The 13,083-nt window shown below is 39.4% G+C and overlaps 2 protein-coding genes across 2 annotated transcripts in view; both read right to left on the reverse strand.

Annotated features, from left to right (window-relative positions):
- Positions 1 to 3,751, reverse strand: part of dnaaf9 (dynein axonemal assembly factor 9) — a 28,341-nt gene extending 24,590 nt beyond the window's left edge. Inside the window, exon 1 of the mRNA XM_037695203.1 lies at positions 3,618 to 3,751. Within this exon, the coding sequence (XP_037551131.1) occupies positions 3,618 to 3,673 (56 nt within the window). The 5' untranslated portion in view covers positions 3,674 to 3,751. The remainder of the gene's footprint in view (positions 1 to 3,617) is intronic.
- A 7,371-nt stretch (positions 3,752 to 11,122) lies between these two features.
- Positions 11,123 to 12,587, reverse strand: cfd (complement factor D (adipsin)). The gene is made up of 5 exons (XM_037695572.1): positions 12,470 to 12,587; positions 12,224 to 12,380; positions 11,907 to 12,048; positions 11,525 to 11,818; positions 11,123 to 11,427 (listed from the first exon to the last, which is right to left on the reverse strand). Exons 1-5 carry the CDS (start codon positions 12,531 to 12,533, stop codon positions 11,248 to 11,250), a joined length of 837 nt encoding a protein of 278 aa, XP_037551500.1. The 5' UTR covers positions 12,534 to 12,587; the 3' UTR covers positions 11,123 to 11,247.
- Positions 12,588 to 13,083: the final 496 nt, after the last annotated feature.

A 13,083-nucleotide genomic window follows, 5' to 3' on the forward strand; every position in this document is an offset into this window, starting at 1 on the left:
ATTCTTTATGTATTTTATATTCTTTATGTATTTTATATTCTTTATGTATTTTACATTCTTTATGTATTTTACATTCTTTATGTATTTTATATTCTTTATGTATTTTATATTCTTTATGTATTTTACATTCTTTATGTATTTTACATTCTTTATGTATTTTATATTCTTTATGTATTTTATATTCTTTATGTATTTTACATTCTTTATGTATTTTACATTCTTTATGTATTTTACATTCTTTATGTATTTTATATTCTTTTATGTAATTTATTCCTGTTGATCTTACTGTAAAGTGTCCTTGGGTGTCATGAAAGGCACGTTTTAAATAAAATGATTATTTTATTATTATTATTTAACGTCTGCTGGCTTTCACTTCAATACTCTGTGATAGCATTTAGCACATTTTTAGCAAGACAAGACAAGACAAGACAAGACAAGACAAGACAAGACAAGACAAGACAAGACAAGACAAGACAAGACAAGATAAGATAAGATAAGATAAGATAAGATAAGATAAGATAGAACTTTACTGATATCACAAGAAATTGTTGTGCCAGAGTTTCAGTACAAAGGAACATGCACAAGGAATCACACAAGATATAAAAATAACAGAGCTGTATAAAGATACCAACAATTAAGGTCCAAAACAGGTCAGATGTGGACTGAAACATTAAAGTGTTTATTGTGGTGCAGGATTAATTTATTGTCCTTTGTGCAGAAAGGGGGAGGAGTTGAAAAGTTTGATAGCCACAGGGAGGAAGAACTTCCTGTGTTGTTCTGTGCAGCACCTCGGTGGGTTCAGTCTACGACTGAAGGAGCTGCAGTAAGAGTCCAGTTTGTCATGCAGGGGGTGTGACGTGTTGTTCAGGATCTGGAGCAGTTTCCTCAGCATCCTACGCTCAGACACCTCTGTCAGAAACTGCAGTGCTACTTTTAAATCTTGGCTAGTGTTAAGCTACTATTATCTAGTTTGTTAATTTAGGATTTTAGCTCCCATTTAGCTACTTTTAGCTTTTATATAGCATTTTGCACTTTTTAGCTTTCAGCTAGCCTTTTGCAACATTTAGTCCTTAGTTGATGTTTTGTTTCTTTTAGCTAAGAATTTGCTACTTTTGGCTTTTAGCTAGCATTTTGCCTTTTTAATTTAGTTAGTGATCTTTTTTTAGTTCAACAACTCAGTTTCAGTTTTTCAGCAGAGTTCACACTCTTGTGAATTTATTTGTCTTGTATTTTGTCACACAGCTCTAATTTATTCACTAAAATGTAGAGGCTCTGTTAGTTGGCAGCAGTACATCGTACAACGTAGAATAAATACTGCAGGAAAAATTAACTAATGGGGAAAATACGTTTTTGGTAAATCATTTGAGAAAACTCAGCTCTGTTTGGAGCTCTTCAGCTCATAAATTGCCAGAGTGGAAGCATGCAAAGTGTTAACTGCAGTCAGTGGACATCCATCAAAGCCATTTTCTTGTACATGTGTTGGGGTTTTATGTTATAACCTCATAACTACAAACTGGACACTAGTAGATCATGAAATACACTGCCATCTACTGGCTATCTACTGAAAGTGCAGCTCAGCAATATCCTGAGTGTTACAGAAGAAGGTCCTTGCAGGTAAAAAAAACAAAAAACAAAGGCAACATCAAGTAACAACTAAAGAGTAATACTGCTGATATATTTTCCAAATATTAACTATATATTGGGAGAAAAGTATAATTGATCAACTATCCAATAGATTAGACGTCACTGGCTACATTTTAACAGCACTTCATACTTTTACTCTGACTGTTGTTCTAATCTAGAATATACACCATCTGCAGCGTTTTGCAGTAAATACATGGAATTACATTTTAGTACAAAACTTGAAAATTTAAAAAGGAAAAAAGTTTGTTGTCGTCATCATAGGAGTAACAAGTAAGGGTTTTATATTTTGTAGAACTCGGATGCAGTGAGTAGAAAAGTCTACAAGGTAGTGGAGCCACTGCCTGCTGCCTCCACTCATTCAGGCTCTGCAGCAGCAGGGACCTACGGTACCAGTACCAGCAGAATCAACAGGCGTGGACCACTGACACTAAAGAGTGAAAAGCAACTCAGAAAGAAGGAAGAGGATCTTGTTGTGTCGTCAGTAATGCTGAAAACATCAACATCACATGCTGGCTGGACAGCTCAGTGGCCTCTTCTTGCTCTGGTCTGCCTCCACCAGATTTGGCCCAGAGATGGAGCAAGAAAGAAAAAAGGATGCTCAACACCCAAAGACCACTTTCTGTAACTCTACAATCTGCATATGGGAGGAATATATCTCATGGATCAATGTGTGGCGATGTATCCTCACAGAAGAAAAAACAAACGATGGTACATCTGAGTGTTTTTTCACTTCTCTGACCTGACTGTTGTCGATGCCTGGCACCTGTACAGAATGTCTGAGTTGGAGAAGATGGCTCTTCTACATTTGAAGGCACCTGTAGCTAATGTGCTAATAAATGAGGGTCCATCCAGATGTACAAAAGACCCAGTGCCAACTCAGAGTAGTGTTTAAAGCACCTCAAGTTCAGGTTTGGCCCTGGAGAACACTGGCCCCAGCTGAATGAAGCAAAAAATACAAACAGATGCAATAATCCAGCCTGCACACAAAAATCCAAATACATCTGCATGTAGTGTGCTGTGGCTTGGTACCCTGGGTGCTTTGCAAAATTTCATACAAGATAGACTTGTAGCATTAATGTATAAATCTGAAACTGAAGAGATTGTACTGCTGAGTTACATATAACAGAATGGCTGAAGTGTCATGTGCAGTATTGTTATTGTAAAATAAAATTTAAAAAAAGTCCCCTAAAATATGAAGCTGTTAAAAGAAGAAGCTCGGATAAGACTAAAAAGTGAAATCAAGAGGTCGAATGAGAGGGAGTGAAGCAAGGGATGAGACAGTAGTGAATAATATAATGAGTTGTATGCAGAGTTCTGTGTTTATGCTTTTAGTTTTGCTAAATATTTCTAAACATGTTCACATTATAGCTAGCACACAGTATTTCATTAATAACGCATCCAAAAACGTACGCTGTCCATGAGGAGAGCTTCTTGAAGAAACAACATTTAAACAAAATTATTTTGCCACCCCTTTTTTATGCTCTAAGACAAATAAAACCACTGGAAACAAATCCTGGCTGAAGTTATCAAAACTCATGCATGAAAGTTAAACTGGTTACAGAAAGTTTAATACGATTTGACTTCTGTTTTTAACATTTGGAACAGTTTTCACATCAAGTTCGAGAAAAAAAGAATCACAGTTTTTACTTGTTTCACCGTGAAATGTTTAACTGGCAGTTGAAGATGTCACACTAACGTTTGACTTGTTTACTTTTTTTTTTTTTGCAAACAAAATTTTCTTAAATGTACTAGATTTTAGTTTACATCATTAGCTTCGGTAATTTTCCTGGAGCATTCCAATATTTGCACACAATCCACAGTCGATGCTAATTTAACGCTCGTTAGCTTGTTTTTTAACGTTTATAAAAAGTTGTAACGTCCTTAACTGACAGCCATGATGCTAATGCTAACTTAGCTGGACACAGCATCAACAATGAGGCGGTTACTGGAAATACAAGCCCACAAAACTTCACCTGACAGCCGGGTTGATTCTGGAGAACTTCCCGTTTACTCTCCTCATGCCGGCCATGGCCAGGAGCTTTCACTCTGGACACAAAAATACAGTCAGATTTATTAATTTCCAGGCCCTAGTGTTTCCTCTCCATCACTTCACAAATGACAACATAGTAACGGAGCGAACCACTGCGTGAACGGGAGGGGGGTTACAAATGGGCTTTCCGATACTTCGATGTACTCTTTTTTTTCCTTATAAAACAAAAGTTACGTAAAGGTTTAAGCATTATCAGAGCTTTCACGAAATTATGTTAAATGTAGCAAAAAACATGATCCGAGGAATGTACCACTCCGACTTTAGTGAATGTTCCCCCTTTTAGTCAAGATGGTATGGTCTCGGAATGGACCGTTGTGTTGTGACAGCTGCGGGCAGCAACGCGCAGGCGCAGATGATACTACAATCCATCACCTTTTTACCCAATTTTTTGGTCATTGTAGCTTATCTTTAGCTACCTTTGTGTTACTGTTTGTTAACTATCCTTTTGGCACTTTTAGCTTCTAGATAGTGTTTTTGTACATCTTGGTGCTTTTAGCTAGCCCTTTTGCTTTTTTTTTATCTTTTCGTTATCTTCTACTTTAATTGTCTTAGCTAATCTTTTGCTACCTTTAATTTCAGTTCTTTTACTTTTAACTACCATTGTTTTTCTTTTAGCATTTAAGTAGCCGTTTGCTACTTTAGCTTACCATTTATTACTTTTAGCTTTTGCTTTGCTCTTTTAGCTACAATTCTGGTACTTTCAGCTACTAATCTGCTACTTTTATCTTTTAGCCATCATTTGCTAACTTTAGCTGTTTTTTGGCTACTTTTAGAATGAGGTAACATTCTTTTACATTTAGCATTTAGCTAGCCTTTTGCTACCAGAGCTAACTCTTTAATGTTCAGCGTAGCCCTCTGCTAGTTCTTGCTCACATTTTGCTACTTTTAGTGTTTAGCCACTGTCTGGAAGCTAGTCTTTCTGTCATTTTAGCTAGTTGTTTAGTCTGTCATGTTCTTGTTTTTAGTTTTCTACATAACCTTACAACCTAGCTGGGGGGGTTTGTTAATTTTTTTTTAAATAACATTTTATTTTCACTTGTTATTCCCAATTTGTACGCATCCTTTATGATTGTCTAATGTTGTCTTTGTTGTCCACTGTTGTCATCATTCTTTGTTCAAAACTCAGGTCTCTTGTAAATGAGTCCCCGAGGCTCAATGGGACTAACTAACCTGTATAAATAACGGTTGAATGAAAACAAGTCTGTATTTAATCAGAAAACGCAGACTCTCCAGTTTAAGTTCTTCAGTTTTAACTAAGAATGGTTTACATCATCACCATTTGATTTGATCTTTGGAAGATGGAGAAGTCATCGACAGGGTAGACGATGCCCTGGTGGATTTGAGAAACGTGTGCGATGATATTGCCAGATTGCAACATCCACAGCAAGCGGCGGTCTGCATGCGTTACATGAGATGGTGAACAATGTGGCCACAGACAATCCTTCAGCTGCTTACACTGAGGGCATGCAGCTGAGTCACAGAGAAGGAGCTTGGAGGACTCGGCCATGAACGTGCTCAGGAAGAAGGTGCAGGAGGCCAAGGAGAGGGAATGGGCTTTCATGGAGCTGGTTTAAAAACAAGAAGAAAGACAAGACAAAGAGATGGAGGAGCTGAGGACAAACATGCCGAAGGAAGCAACTGAAAAAAGGCAACATGAGGCGAAGAGAGAGTCTTCAGGATGCTGTCAGCAGCCACAGATCCATGCTGCATGTGAAGGCTCCTGGCAGCTTTGATGCCTTTAGCTTCATTCCAGGGCATTCCTGCTGTGGCTTTTGGTGTTTCTGCAACTTTTACTTTTAGAAATATTTAGCTTGGTCAGCCATGTTGCTCTCTTCATGTCCTTCAAACCCTTTGAGCTGTTTACAACCTTTTGCATGCTCACACTTCAGCTTTTGTTCTGCTTCAGCTCCTTTTAGCTAATTTTACCACTGTTATTCTTTTTTCAGTTTCTTTTAGCTAATTTAATATTTATGCTCATTTAAGCTAAATTCAGGTTTTGCTGATTTTTCTGGTATTTTTCAGCTGATTTTAGCCTTTTTTCTTATGGTTGCTAATTTTGGGCTTTTGTGTCTAATTCAACCCTTCTGCAAATTTCAGCTTTTTGTATTCTATTCAGCCTCTCATTGCCTCTTTTAGCTTATTCTGCTCAATTCTGCAACATTTCTGCTCTACTCAGCTTTTTATAAATATTTCGGCTGTTTTTCTGCTGCTTTCAGCTTTTATTTTTCCTGCTTTCAGTAAATGTCAGCCGTTCAAATTCAACTCCGTTTGGCGATGAAAACTTTTCGGCTGGTTTCAGCAACTTTCAGCAAAAATCTTGTTATGTTTGCTAAAGTTGGTTGTCGGTGGCGGCCATCTTGAATCAGGTGACTCTGAAATGTATTCGATTGAAGAGCTGAATTAAAACCCATCCAGAGCTTTGTGAGGTATTTTGCTAACAGACAGATAGGGTTGACAACAGGTATTGTCATCTTGTGTTATCTGTTAGTCCTCAGAGAATGTGTTGGAGATCACTCTCAGCTACTACCACACAAGTTTTAGCTCAATATTTGTTGTATGACACAATCCTGTCACGGCCGATGTGTTTATTCACAGCGTGCCCAAGACGCCCTCCTATTGTTTGTATCGCTCCCCAGGAGTTTTTACCTCTGGATTTTCAGTTTGGAGTCGACAGGAAGTTCCTCTGTCTTCATGTTTTTAACTGGATGGATTCTGACGTTTCCAGTTGGGTGATGAAAATGTTGCTCCAGTTCAACAAGCTCAACAAACATGTTCAGGTTAACAGCTCTCAGAGGTAGATAGCACTAAAATATAATATTTTATCTGAACACTGACTGACGTTCACAACAATCTGATGTGAAGAACGTGGTTTTGGAGAGCCCGAGCGTGGCGATGCTTAATGTAAAACTAATCCCAGATTAATCTTTTTTTTCATCTGTCAGTGCCTATTTCCTTTGCATGATACGATGATCCAGTTTACAGTTATTAATGAATCAATCAATCAGTTAATAATGAACATGGGTGGTTGATGTGAAGAACATATGATTTCCTTCTCCTGAAAATTTCATCCAGTTATCTCAAGAAATAAGGACGTTTTGTTAATTAGTTGTTTATTGCAGGTTTGTCACAGGTTTGTTTGGTTTTCAGTGAAACTAAAGCAATTCTTTGAGACTAAAATACTTATAACTTCCTTATTTCTTCACTGATCCAGAAATCTTGGTGTCAATTTCTTCTTTTTTTTCAAGCTATATCAATTGCATTTAAAAAAATGAACAATTCACAGACTTTGATTTTTATGTTTCATACTTATATCTGTAAAATCGACTGAGTTAAAGCCATTTTTACGTTTAATAAGGTCAGTTTTCTGTGGCAGCCATCTTGAATTGGCACAGGCAGGCTGGCCCTCTAGACTCTGCTGTGACCCTGACACGTGAGGTCACCTCCCCTCAGGTAGATGTTTGAATGTCAGAGATGGTTCTTCGGTTTAGCCGTTCAGATCTACCTCCGATGGTTTCATGGTTTTATGCTATTGAGTATTCTCCTTCCAAACGTCCACATACTTTACTGTATCCTGAAAGGCGAGACATGCGAGCGTGCACGAGGCTCAGCCTTCCAGGGGCCTGCTGTTAGGATGAAGGTTGTGAAATCCCGTTCTGACAGCAAAATACTGTGAGAGGCCAAAAACACGGCAGAGCATGTGTTGCCTGTTTCCCTGTCCAACATAACTGATCGTTCTTTCCCAAGCTGCAATAGCTCGAGCGCTCCGAGTACCCGAAGGACGCGACCCTGCCAAACCCCAACATGTTTACTTCCTGCTGCAAGAGGAACAAATGTGGCATCTCTGAGTTATTACTTATAAACATCCCCAAACAAAAAGCCAGGCAGACAACTGGGTACAGTCAGGTGGAATATATTTATATATATATGAAGTTCCTGTCTTGCATATTGTAATGTTATTCCATTTATTGCTGATTCAGTAATCAGACTATTGTTTTCCTGTTTTTATTTTCCATTTGTTTTATTTAATTTAGCTACTTTTACAGACTTTACGCTATTTTAGCCATTCATATATTAAAGTGTTCAGCTCATTCTGGAGATGGCTGCTTTGACTTTTGACTTATGTAACTTTTATACTTTTCAAAATATTTAACTTAATTTGCAAATAAACTTAGCTCTTTCCAATTTCTCCTAAAATATTGTTCTCTTTGAAATCAGCTTCAGCTAACTGCTCTGTTTTTGTCTTCTTGTGCTAATCGTAGCTAGTGTTGCGCTACTTTTAGCTTCAGTTCTTCAACTATTACCTACATTTTTTAATTTTAGCATTTAGCTAGTCTTTGCTACTTTAGTCATTTCTTACTTTTAGCTTATTTTGTGCTTTAACTTTTAGCTAGTGTTTTGGCACTTATTTTTTTGTATTGTTCTCCTGGTTTCATCTTTTAACTGATCTTTTGCTACTTTTAGCTGCATTTCCAGTACTTTTAGCTGTATTTCTGCAACTTTGTTTTTTTTATAGCCATTTGCTGCATTGTTTTGACAATTTTAGAATAAGGAAACACTTTATGTTTACCATTTAGCTAACCTTTTGCTGCCTTAGCTATCCATTTAATATGCAAGCTATTTCTCTGCTTTTAGGTAGCTTTTTGCTACTTTTAGTTTTTAGCCAATGTCTTGGTGCCTTGTAACTAGTATTTTACAATTTTTAGCCATAGTTCTGCTACTTTTAACTATATTTTTTACTTTTAGCATTTACCTAATCTTTTCCTATTTTAGCTATCAATTTATGACTTTTATCTACTTTTTTTGGGTGCTCTAGCTTTTAGCTAGCCTTTTGGTACTTTTATACTGTATTTTGGGTAGCATTCTCCTACTTTTGTCTTTTAGCTCATTTTTGCTACTTTCAGCTACATTTCTGGTACTTCACCATTTTGCTACTTTTATCTTTTAGCTATCCTTTTGCTGCCTTTAGCTGTTGCGCCAATATTTTTAGAGTAAGATTACATTCTTCTGCTTTTAGCATTTAGCCTTTTTCTACCTTAACTAACTGTTTAACACTGTAGCTTTCAGCTCCTTTATTGATTCTTTTAGCTTTGATCTAGTGTTCAGTCTTTTTAGGTTTAACAGCCCAGGTTTAGCTTCTTTAGCTGATATCAGCAGAAACATTTAGCCTCAGAATCACTCTGTATGGTCACAGATAAAATAATTTCGTCAGTTTTTAAATCTCCTTTGTTTGAAGACGATGAAGCTAAGAAGATTTCGGTCGTCCTGTTGGGCCTCAAGTCTTCGGCTCTAAATTTAATTCTGAACAAAGGAGGGAATATTCATTCGACGAGTCGGGTCACGACCCCATCCCTCCAACCACGACTTGTGCGAGACAGGAGATGACTGTGGGCAGGACGAGGCTCCTCCTGGTGGACACGCCTGAGCTGTGGGACAAAGTCGGGGTGGAGAACGTAGAACTGGTCAAAGACTGCCTGGCCTTGGCCGTACCCAGACCCCACATCTTCCTGCTGGTGCTCCAAGTGGGTCGTTTCACCCAGGGAGAGAGCGAGACCCTCAGACACCTGCAAAAGATATTCGGTCAAGAGATCGCAGAGCATGCCATCGTCTTGTTTGTTCACTTTGAAGAGAACCAGCCCAGGTCTCAGAGAATCAACGACTGGAGCTCAGTCCAGCCTGCAGGAGCTCCTCAGGAAGTGCAGGAGTCGATACTTCGAGCTGATATCACCAGGTCCGACAGCGCCCTGGGCTATCCTCAGCTGAAGGGGCTGCTGTCAGGAATACACAAACTGGTTGCCTCACATGGAGGTCGCTCCATCGTTGTGAAGAGATTTTCTTCTCAAGAGCTTCAGGAAAGAAACCAGATCATTGTGGAAAGAAAAGAGGGAGTCCTGGAGGTAAACCACCAACTGAAGAACGAGTAACTCCCTTCATCAGGCGCTGAACTTCAACTTAAAATACTGTGATGTCACATTTAGGTGAGAAATGCAACTACGTTGTATAAAATACCAATAAAACCTTCATTAAATATACGTTTTATTGGTGTTCGTATGGTATTAATGTGGTTTTGGCTGCTAAATGACCAGAAGTTTGATCAAGTTTCAGACTTTTGCTTTTCTGATTCAAACATATTTAATTTTTTTTAGGATTTTGTAACAGCACAGGAAATCAGAAAAGATTAAAATGTAGTGGTGGGTTGGAGATTTTCCAGACCAAAGATTTCAACACAAGACATCAGGAATCATTTATGAGCTCGTCTTTGGAGCCAGGAAGGTTAGGAAAGAACAAGCTGCACTTTTATACGTTTGTTTTATTGATATCTAGCAGGAGACACAAGGTTTGTTCAAACTGTGTTAAGTTTGTATGTTGGTGTCAATTTTAATTTCTTTATGTTTGGAAGACATTTTCCTCTCACGTGCATTAATTCCAGCCTTTTCATTTTGAATAAAAAAAAAGAACATAACTACAGTTTAAAAGCTTGAAAGTTCATGTTTTTTTTTCTGACTTGTAAAAACTTAATAAGTAGCAAAGTGTTTTCGAAGAACAAGAAGTCTAGTCTTCTTTTTAATAGTTGACAAAAGGGCTAAATGTCAACATGGAGATATTTTTATTTTAAATTACAGTCATGGCTCAGTTTGCACTCTAGATCTCTCTTTGAGAGTAGTAACACTTTTGTGTCTTAATTATCTTTAAATGAGTGATCAGACAGCTACCATGACACTGAACACGGGAATCTGACAAGACACTCTGACTCCATGCAGGATTCTCTGGGGACAAACACTTACCAACTTATCTTTAACCAGGTAATCCCCACGGAGATCTCTTTTCAAGGCAGCCTAAACATGCAGGTTTTTGGACCATTGGAGAAAATCCACGCCAGCAAGGGAACATTTGAACTCCACATGGAAAAACCCCAGGCGCCACCATGCTGCGACCTAACCATGACATTGATTGTCATGACATTTGACTTGATTTCACAGTTTTTGACTTATGCAGCCATGTCCCTTGAGCCTGACCCGCCCTCGCCTGTCTCCCGGCATGCATCGCACCTGACCTTAACGGTCCTCTTCGCAGGTGGAGGGTCCACGTGGAGGTGGCATCCTGCCTTTCTTTCGGGCTTGGCCAGGCCGAGCCCCAGGAGCTGGTGGTTCATCACGGGCTTTGACTCGCTCAGTCTGCAGCTTTAAAAACGTCTTCTGTCGTGCTAGTTTGGTTTTTGAACTTATTCTTACTTTGTTCAGTCCATGATTTATCGTGCTAATGAAATATGTAAACGATGTGTCTTATTTTGAAAATTTCCTCTGTCAACAGCCAACTTTTGCACTTGTGGTTTGTTCCATTGAAGATCTGTGTGCTTTCACATTAAAGTACATTGTTTAATGCAAGACAGACAAAATAATAAACAAGAAAACACAAACACATTGTGGTGACATGAGCTGTATTTTATTCTTTAATTAAAAACAAGAGGGATACAATCAGTTTTCAGTTTCACATGATTTGCACTTCTGTAACCAGCGACTCGGTGGCAGAATGCCACTTTTTGTTTTCTCTTCCATTTAACTGCTCTGGTCGGGTTCTGCAGCCGTCTGGACCCCCATGGTGCTGTCGATCCACTCGGTGTAGTGGGAGATGATGGTGTAAATTCCAGGCTTTTTAATCTGGCCGCACTTTTTTCCACCATTGGAGGTGATGCCAACTGCAACGCCGTTGTAGAGCAGAGGCCCTCCAGAGTCTCCCTGAGGAAAACCAAACAGTAACACAGATTCCTGAATTCACAAGTTTATTCTAACGAAATACTTCTAATAACCCAACAAAGACAGAGGTAGAGCTTACATCACAGCTGTCCACAATCCGTGGAGAGTTACCGCAGTTGTCCTGGACCAATTTGTGCGCACATATCATGTTGTCGGTAAACTTTCTGCCGAAGTAGTCGGCGCGTCTGCATTTACTGAAGCTCAGCACCTCGATGAACGCCTCTTTGAGCTTGTCTGGCCTCAACCCCAAGTTGTCCAAGGATCCCCAGCCGGCCGTCTCCACCTCTGCGCCAGGATCGGGGTTTGTACCGCCGCCCGCTCGCAGGAAACTTACTGTTGCAACAGCGTCAGAGATATTAACCGGACGGTCCAACTGCAAAACAAACACCCAAAAGGGTCGTCATTTTGCGCTTTGAGCATAAAACTGTGCTTAAAGCAAATAATTGAAGATAGATTGATACCTTAATCAAAGCGACGTCATTATCATAATTTAAGCTGCTGAAGTCAGGATGATTGTATAACTCCAAAATATCAAAGATTTGTTTTGTACTCTCATGTTCACTAAGAGAATGGGCACCCAGCACTACCTTCCTTCCATTTGGTCTAAACAAGAAGCATAGACGTTATTTTTTTATAATCCACACAAAAGAACATATTTGAACAGTTGAACAGCAAAATAAGAGAGGCTAACATGTGAACAGACTTCATCAGCAGGAGAAAAACGATGGCTTGGGATAAAAACGTATCTCCTGCATGCATCTGAAGAATGTGGCCTCACCCGTTAGGCATGCAGTGCACGGCCGTCATCACCCACTGATCCGCGATCACAAAACCTCCACATTCGTGCTTCAGGTTCTCCCCTTCTTGGACCTGGATGGAGGCCATATACGGCCGAGAGTGCGGCACTGCCTCCCTACCACCCATGATCCCCTCACCTGGAAGAATTCACCACACCGAGGTTGAGGTGTTACAGAAAAATGTCAACACAACGCAAATCACTAAGGACTAGAAAAGATCAGCGAACCGTGTGAGATGAGGGCAGCGAGGAAAAGAGCAGAGCCCAAGAGGAGTAGTTTCTTTGACACCATGATGTCGTCCAACAACACAAACCAGCCTGAGGCCTCGCTTTTAAAGGCTCGCTCCAGACCAAGAAGAACCATAAATCACGGAGAAGTTGTGCAACACAAGTGGGAGTGTGGAATTCCTCCTGTTCCCCGTTTCCTGGAACAAAAGCAGGATAATGTGTAAAATGTGCTGCACTTCTTGTCAGAAAGAGGAAACAAAGTCTGAAGTTAAAATGCACACACGTGAATGTAAACTGGCCACAACTGTGGTCTTAGGTCATCGCTACACCGAGACTTCGACCTTCTAACAGAGGCTGGACTGGACTACTGGTAAATGGTCACAAGGTGATATTTTTTGGTTTGCTTTACATTTATCCAGTGGTGAGCAGAGTTCCGCTAATCCGCTAACAGAAAAAATAAGGTTTCATTTAGCGTATTAGCGTTTTAGCTAACTTTAGCGGAATTAGCTTCTGCTCAATTATGTTTTGCTAACTTTAAGTCCGCTAACAGAAAACACGAACTTGTTCCTCTCTGTTGGGGGCGTGTCTCAAAGAGTCCGTTACACACGCTATTG

This window comes from Nematolebias whitei, chromosome 21 (genome assembly GCF_014905685.2).
Source record: "Nematolebias whitei isolate Nwh7 chromosome 21, NemWhi1, whole genome shotgun sequence".
Taxonomy (NCBI): Eukaryota; Metazoa; Chordata; class Actinopteri; order Cyprinodontiformes; family Rivulidae; genus Nematolebias; species Nematolebias whitei.

What these genes read in the sequence shown, in the direction of transcription:
- cfd (XM_037695572.1), bottom strand. Translation starts at nt 12,533, where the DNA reads ATGGTGTCAAAGAAACTACTCCTCTTGGGCTCTGCTCTTTTCCTCGCT. An exon ending in ATGACGTCGCTTTGATTAAG is followed by an intron (nt 11,819 to 11,906) that starts GTATCAATCTAT and finishes TTTGTTTTGCAG; the next exon opens with TTGGACCGTCCGGTTAATAT. An exon ending in GGATTGTGGACAGCTGTGAT is followed by an intron (nt 11,428 to 11,524) that starts GTAAGCTCTACC and finishes GGTTTTCCTCAG; the next exon opens with GGAGACTCTGGAGGGCCTCT.